This window comes from Nansenia antarctica, assembly GCF_963989245.1.
Source record: "Nansenia antarctica genome assembly, chromosome: 6".
Lineage (NCBI taxonomy): Eukaryota > Metazoa > Chordata > Actinopteri > Argentiniformes > Microstomatidae > Nansenia > Nansenia antarctica.
Genome location: NC_137676.1, coordinates 15,202,745 through 15,210,795, shown reverse-complemented (window position 1 = coordinate 15,210,795; position 8,051 = coordinate 15,202,745). Strand labels below are relative to the sequence as shown.

General features: G+C 47.5%; 1 protein-coding gene across 1 annotated transcript; it reads left to right on the top strand.

The window, feature by feature from the left end:
- Nucleotides 1–530: 530 nt before the first annotated feature.
- On the top strand, nucleotides 531–7,996 carry rbsn (rabenosyn, RAB effector). Its single transcript, XM_080533827.1, has 12 exons — nucleotides 531–650; nucleotides 1,235–1,518; nucleotides 1,834–1,968; nucleotides 2,461–2,561; nucleotides 2,669–2,714; nucleotides 2,894–3,055; nucleotides 3,283–3,554; nucleotides 3,845–3,915; nucleotides 4,040–4,126; nucleotides 4,286–4,388; nucleotides 4,486–4,590; nucleotides 4,789–7,996. The coding sequence occupies exons 2-12, from the start codon at nucleotides 1,356–1,358 to the stop codon at nucleotides 5,938–5,940; spliced, it is 2,397 nt and encodes a 798-aa protein (XP_080389953.1). The 5' UTR covers nucleotides 531–650; nucleotides 1,235–1,355; the 3' UTR covers nucleotides 5,941–7,996.
- The last annotated feature ends 55 nt before the right edge of the window (nucleotides 7,997–8,051 follow it).

The window sequence follows — 8,051 nt, the reverse complement described above, 5'->3', positions numbered from 1 at the left end:
TAGGGTTTAATTATGAATACATATAAAAATACAAATAAACATAAATAAAATATAATAAATAAAAAATAATTTCACTTGTCAAAGTTGTGATGTGTTTTTCTTTAGTTAAACTTGAGTCCAATTGAGTCTGAAAACACACACTCTCTCTCTCTCTCTCTCTCACACACACACACACACACACACACACACACACACACACACACACACACACACACACACACACACACACTCACACAGCAGCTGTTCAGTATTCTCATACTCACTATCATGTCAGTCTCACTAGATAGGCTTTCTGTATGGCCAATACATAACTCTGTGTGTGTGTGTGTGTGTGTGTGTGTGTGTGTTTCCTGATTGTAAACAAGTAGGTTATATTATACGCATCGTACCACCTCATTAGAAACGCTAAGACATACAGCTGCTGGAAAAGCCACAAGAACAAGTACCTGGCTACGCTATTTCCCGACGAATGCGGTTTTGTACTTTTTGTCCCTTCTCTCTTGCCATCTCCAGACTGTATGCAAATCACATGACTGGGCAGGGCTGCCAACCTTTCACCCGTGAAGAGAGTGTTGCAGCTGGATGTTACGAGCTGTCAAAACAGTCCTACTGTCCTCAATGACACTGCCAACAGTTTCACATTGCGATCTGTAAGTGCAGAAATCTCTTATCGGATTGCTTGATCCTGACCTGATCTGTTTGGTCAGCGTAGTCGCTTTAATGTTCAAGATTGGGGTAAACGACAATACAAGCTAGGTGCTAGTTAGCTCGTTAGCATTTTGCTAGCCACCCAGTTGTATTGTTTTCTCTGGCTATGAAGTGTTCCATCCATCCATAGATGCCTAGCTAGATTGCCTCGTACCACTAAAATGTTCTGTCTTCTCAGTCAGATTTGACATACTGCTCGTTATTCTAGTGGAGGCAACATCTGGAATACACCAGTTGTAAATAGCTGCCTCTGCACTCTGAATCATGACTTTAATATATTGTTCATTGATCTGATGATGTCCCTGTCACCTGACTGTTGTCATATTCTAATCGTTTTAAAGTGCTGTCAGTCAGTAAGCCTTCTATATAAAAGATAAAAGTAATTGATTGTGAATGAGGGTGGTACAGCCTATGTCTAGTTTGCAGCTGGGGTACCATCTCGCTGCTAGTGCTCCACACATTCAACCTGACCTCCACCACCTTAGCAGATACCACCCTCAATTATCTCTGCCTTTTTGCCTCTCAGGATTTCCCCTTGTGCAATGGAGTGTGTAAGGGGTGGGCTGCACACCCAGTCATGTGTGGCGTGAGACAGAGACACACCAGGGTGTCCCTGCCACCGTCCTGCACCCCACCCCACCCCCACCATGGCCTCCAGCTACCCGCCCCCGTTTGAGGGCACAGGGGAGGTTAAGGAGGGCTTCTTGTGCCCTCTGTGCCTGAAGGACCTGCAGTCGTTTTACCAGCTCCAGGACCACTACGAGGAGGAGCACTCAGGGGATGACCGCCATGTCAGGGGCCAGCTCAAGAGTGAGTCCACCCTATAAGCGCTGGTCCAATGCTTTTTATGTGTCCTGGGACAGTCTTTGGTCCAATACTTTTTTATCATGTTCATTTTTAAATTGGTGTTCTTTTTTTTATCGGAATTTCCAACATACATTTGAGAATACAGAATACAATTTCATTACAGGTGTATTAATCATCCTTTTAACAATAGAGAAACATTGTAAAATCCCATTATTTCAGAGGAGGTTAAGACTTTTGACAATTGCGCATTGTTCAAATAAGTTTCTCCTTCCACCCTCCCCAGTGGTAATCACTTGTCTCCCCTCCCAACGGGTGCAGGTCTGGTCCAGAAGGCTAAGAAAGCCAAAGACAAGCTGCTAAAGAGGGATGGAGAGGACAGGCCAGAGACTGGCAGCTACGAGTCCTTCTACTATGGCGGAGTGGACCCTTACATGTGGGAGCCCCAAGATCTGGGTGAGGCTGGGAGCCCTGGGGAAACTGGGAGGGATAGGGTAGTGGTGTTTTTTTATTGTTATCTGCACCAGACGCAAAATCTACCCCTCTGATTTCTTTTTATGGTTAGATACACTAAGATTGAATATAGGTAATTGAAAAAGGCAATGTCTCAATGCAGAGAGACACAGTCTAATACATTTTGTATCTCACATGACTTCAGCTTGAGAGACGTCCTGCCTTTATAATGATCACCTCAATGCCTTTATCCCTAATATCATTATTTATTTATTTATTTTATTCTGAGTGGGCCAGTCCCACTCATATTTTTTTTATTTTTAATGACAGATATAGTAGAGGTTATGACAGGAAGGATGGGTGAGAGAGAGAGAAGGGATGACATGCAGGATATGTCCGCGGCTGAAATCGAACCGGGAGCCCTGCGGTACATGGTCAGCGCTTAATCCACTACGCCACCTAAGCGCCTTATCCCTAATTTCTTCTCACCTGTAGGAGCGACCAGGAGTCACCTGGACCTGTTCAAGAAGCACCGGGCTGCCAGGATAGACCACTACGTCATCGAGGTCAACAAGCTCATCATCAGACTAGAGAAGGTGAGCACGAGATACAGGATACTTGTTGGTTTCGTCATTTGTGTTGCTGTCGCTCGCAGCACATGACTCACATTAACGTTTACTGTATACCACGCGTTTCTTTTCAGCTGACGTCTTTTGACAGGACTAGCTCAGATGCAGGCAAGATAAGAGGTGAGTTAGACATGTGGGTCAAACTTGTGTGCGTTTTTAGTGCAGTGAATTCTACATATAATTGCGTCACATTCTATTGTATACATTTCTTCCAATTGAGTAAAGCTTCTCTCTACAAATCTATTTGGGGGCAAAAAAAACATGTTGAATAAATACCAACCGCTCTCCCTCTCTTTTAGCAATAGAAAAGTCTGTTGTGTCGTGGGTGAGTGATTCGGATGTCCCGTTCTGTCCGGACTGTGGGAACAAGTTCAACATCCGTAACAGGCGACATCACTGCCGCCTCTGTGGGTCCATCATGTGCAAGAAGTGCATGGAGTTTGTCCCCCTGCCATTGGCCTGTGAGTTTAAATACACAACCTTGAAACGGACACGGTACAATCAGCTCGATACTCTCCCCAACTCGTATCCTTCTGTGTGAAATACCAACCCTTCTCTCTCTCTCTCTCTCTCTCTCTCTCTCTCTCTCTCTCTCTCTCTCTCTCTCTCTCTCTCTCTCTCTCTCTCTCTCTCTCTCTCTCTCCCCCTCCCCCTCCCCCTCCCCCTCCCCCCTGTCTCCTGTCCACAGATAAGCTGACCAGTGGAACGCGGGAGGCTCTATGTGTTCCAGGTAGCCCGGGCCAGTCCCAGTCCCCGCCAGCAGGGGGCAGTGGCAGCGCGCAGGGCTCCAGGAGAGGCAGCATCAGCAGCATCAGCAGCCTGAGCAGCGTCACCTCCATGTTGGAGGAGAAGGACGACGACAGGATCCGCTGCTGCCGCCACTGCATGGACACGCTGCTGAAGAGGCAGCAGAAGCTGGAGGAGATGGACCACGTGCCTGACATCGTCAAGCTGTATGAGGTTGGTTCACCGAGTGGCTATGAGAGGCAGAGGGACTGCTCGTTTTCTCTCTCTCTCTCTCTCTCTCTCTCTCTCTCTCTCTCCTCTCTCTCTCTCTCTCTCTCTCTCTCTCTCTCTCTCTCTCTCCTCTCTCTCTCTCTCTCTCTCTCTCTCTCTCTCCCTCTCTCTCTCTCTCTGTGGTGAGGTTTCCTTTCGTCTTTAGTGCACTTCGAGTGGTTTACTCTATGGTATCCTTCCTGTCATTCACTCGATTGCAGTTCACCATCTCTCTCTCTTTGTCTTCCTCTCAGAGGCTGAGACTGTGCATGGACAAGGTGGATGAGAAGGCTCCGGAGTACATACGAATGGCCGAATCTCTCGGGTAAGCCGTCCTTGCCAGAAAAGTGTCTAAGCCGTAGAACTCAATGATAGAACCACTCAGATCTGAGAAACGTGATACGGGGTTTTGTTGTCAAATGTTTCTAATGACCGCTGACCTTCCTCAGCGCTGGAGAGACCACCTATAATCTGGACACCGCCAGTGGACTGAGATTGGAAGTCATGAAATACTACGAACTGATTGATGCACTGAGGTATGTGCCTGACCTAACCAGTTTGAGTTCAACTCTACGATATTCACTTCTCGTAGTGAGTTTTAATTAGGGGCTACTATATGACTTTCTAGTCTGAGTTGGATTGTACTGTAATCAGTTATCATAGAAATGTAATCAAGATCCTTTTATTCCTGGAAGTAAGAGGATTTTAACACTGGGAACGAAGGAGGAACCGCCTCCTTTTCCAAAGAGTCTCCAGCTGCAGAGGATGGTGCGATACACAGCCACAATGTTTGTGCAGGTGAGACTCCGGGTGCGCTACACCTACAGGGAGCAGTTATTATTGTTCATCTAAATGAGCTACATAGCTCCCCTCTCTCCCTCCCTCCCTCCTACAGGAGAAGCTGTTGGGTCTGATGTCTCTGCCCACTAAGGATAAGTATGAGGAGCTGAAGGAGAAGAAGAAGCAGGAGCAAGAAAAGAGACTTCAGCAGGAGAGACTGGTGAGGAGACGCACGCACGCACGCACGCACGCACACACACACACACACACACACACACACACACACACACACACACACACACAGAGGATACTACAGCATATAACAGCTGCGTGTACAAGTTCAATCCAATTTACTAAACCGGTATGAAAAACCATAATGTCCACACTCTCTAAGACTGTCCATCTATCCTTCTGCCAGGCTTCTCAGGAGAGCCTGAAGAAGAGGCAGGAGTTTGAGAAGAGCCGTCCCCCTGCCAGCACTAACGGTGAGGCTCCCCTGGCCCCCAGGGCCCCCCGCATGACCAAGGCCGGGGGCTGGCTGCCCTCCTCAGATTCCCTCCACACGCGCGGGGAGCTGGAGGATCCCCTGCTGCAGCAGATCGACAACATCCAGTCGTTCCTCCGGCAGGCACGAGCGGCCAAGCGAGCGGACGAAGTGGCCATGCTAGGGGAGAACCTGAGGCAGCTGCAGGACGAGTACGACCAGCAGCAGACCAGCCTGGCCATCGCCCTGTCCCAAAGGCTGGCCCAGGAGGAGAGCCTGCAGCAGGAGGAGCTCCAGCGCCTGGAGGAGAGAGAGCGAGGGGAGAGGGAGCACAGGGCCACGACGCCAAGCTCCACCCAGGCAATCCGCACCTACACCTGGGAGAGCTCTCTGGACTTCAACGAGGCAGGGAGCCTTCACAGCGAGGCTGAGGAGGAGGAGGAAGAGGAGCTGACCCCCAAGGCTGACGGAAGCCCCCCGTCTGTGAGGGCTTTCCCTGCTCTGACGGGGGAGGACGAGTCGCCCCCGAGGCTGAGGCGGCTGGGGGGGCAGGTGACGCCCCCCGGCGGCGAGGCGCAGAACAGCGCCTCCCTCAACCCCTTTGAGGAGGAAGACTCCACTCCCGTCGAGGAGGATGACTCCACTCCCGTCGAGGAGGACATGTCCAACCCGTTCTTCGAGGAGATCCAGAAGGAGCACAAAGACGAGGCCAACGGAAAGAAAGAGTACAACCCGTTTGAGGAAGAGGAGGAGGAGGAGGGTGGGCAGGAAGGGCAGGTCGGAGTGGTAGCCAGTAACCCTTTTGAAGAGGATGAGGATAACGATGAAGGTAACCCTTTCAAGCAGGAGGCTTCTGTGACTTCCCCAGGGCCCTCGACCAATCCCTTCGAGGGGGAGGATGACAACGAGGCCATGCCGGACGTCGACATGATCGAAGAGGAGTTGCTGCTGCAGCAGATCGATAACATTCGGGCGTACATCTTCGACGCTAAGCTCAGCGGCCGTCTGGACGAGGTGGAGCTTCTGTCGGAGAACCTGAGAGAGCTACAGCGCACCCTGCAGGAACAGAAGAGAAAGACACACTGACACACAGTGCCCCGTCTCTATTTCCGTTTTTATTTAATTTTTTCAACACATCGACCCATACTATGTGATACTTACTTCTACAGGGCTGTCAGTTAGTGCTTGAGGTTCCCTTTACATTAGCAATGATATCCTTGATTTTGGGTTGGGGTCAGGTGAGGTTAAAGCCCGGGGGGTGCATCTCAATGGTCTGAAGTGTTTTCCTCTCCTTGTCTCCTCTCCCTTACTGGCACGGATGTGAAAGAACTGCATAAGTAAATAAGCTTATTCTTGGTTGGTTGGTTGGCAGGCAGCCACCATGTCCACCAACGGTAACTCTTCCCTCTAGATAAGTGTAGATGAAGAGACAAAGCTTCTTTAAACTGTTTAGATGCACCCCACGACTGGGCAGTCTTGCACTAGATCAAGAGAGGTATTGATAACTCTCTCATACTTACTAATTCAAACACTCTATGAAAGTGTCATTCAGGAGACTAGGACTGTTCTTTTTAAGTATAGATTGTTATGGAAAGAAGCACAAGGGCAGTGTACGTATGTCATTGCTTCTAGTTTACACACAGCGTGAGCCACAATAGAGAGCATTCTAAAAATGAGGCGTCTTTAGGGTGGGGTAGGGCTAATTGGGCTCTGGGAGTCTGGCCTAGACCTTAAGTCCGGCTTTATGAAGATGTTCATAACAGATAGTGTACAGAGGATCAGGGTTGCATTCAAGACCGCAACGTTTTGAAAACGTTCTAATCTTGGAAGAGAGAACTCACTCTTGACAGATGACTATGAACAGTGTGTCAAGGAAATGAGTTGGCACTTGAATGCAGCCCTGAATACTTGGCATGTGTAAATTCTTACTGATACATTTTACCGGTCAAATCTCCACATGCATGTTCGAGTTTATATGAGGGTTGGACTCATACCAAGTTGTTAGCACTTAATCTTATCTCTGGCCTCTCTTTGTCATTGCTGGTGGTCAGTGATGGACCCTTTTAGAGGAGAATGTTTATGAACAAAAACATTAAGCCACAATGAGTCAAGCCAACAAAAATGCTTTTAAAATCCTACGTTTGTGAAAACGTTCGTCTCTCCTGTTTGTAGGGTTTTCTGTCTGATTTGCAGTGGTCAGTGGATGAAGCACAGGACAGGTGCATTAGCTTTCAGTGAATGTGCATGATTCATGTGTGTATGATATTGTGAAGCACTGTCCAATGGTCTAATGTAAGTAGGCTAGTCTCTTATCACAGTTTCTGTCCTACTCACTCACTACTTTCCTTTTTTTCTGCATTGCATTGAACAAATCCAACACGCTCTTTTCTTTCTACATCCTGTTTACCCTCTCATCTGCCAAGCTTGTAATCTGGGCAGTGGTATCGTTGTCTTTCAAGAGCTGCCTCATCCAGTACATTCAGCGTGTATTTACTAGTTATGAAACATCCAGCCCGGTCTCTCAGCACTTACCATGAACATACGTGCCACTGTTGCCATGGGGATGTTTTGGACTGCAGATTCCTATAGGAAAATGTACCCAGAATGCTCTGGTTGGGGTCTATAATATTATCCTATGTCATTACAACAGCCTTCTACTCTGAATTCACAGTCCATGGCAAAATCTGAGATGTTTAGAGTTATTGTCTTCTGTCCTCTCTTGATTAATCTCATGTTTCCTGTTCTCATGGGTGAATGAAAATACTAACACTAAACCAATCCAGCGCTACCAAGTATTATTACTTATACTGTTTGCAAAGTCCAGTGTCTCCTGTATAAAAAAGAAAAAAAAAAGAAAAAGGTTTTTATGTACTGGTTTCATTGCCATGCGGAATATACTTATTTTGTTGGAACAAAGCAGTATTTTGTGTTGACAGTAGATCATACACCACTAATTCAGCTGTTACAGCTGAAGACAGAATTGAACACGAATGAATGAAATGATCAATATTGTATTTGTGGCAAATGTGAATGACTTGTTGAGTAGCTTTTTGATAACGTTGCCTGTTCACCTTTAGTTTCATCAGGAGGCGCCATCTCTCAGCACTAATAATAAAAAAGGAAGGAATATTGCAGGAAGTGTGTCATTTTCATTTATCATGCCAGGATAGATTCTGGATGGGTGTGTGAGGTGGGTG

Bases quoted from the DNA above. Each gene is read 5' to 3' on its own strand.
- rbsn (XM_080533827.1), top strand. From the start codon at position 1,356: ATGGCCTCCAGCTACCCGCCCCCGTTTGAGGGCACAGGGGAGGTTAAG. The intron at 3,056-3,282 runs GTGAGTTTAAAT...TCCTGTCCACAG, and splicing joins TGTCCCCCTGCCATTGGCCT to ATAAGCTGACCAGTGGAACG. The intron at 3,555-3,844 runs GTTGGTTCACCG...TCTTCCTCTCAG, and splicing joins ACATCGTCAAGCTGTATGAG to AGGCTGAGACTGTGCATGGA.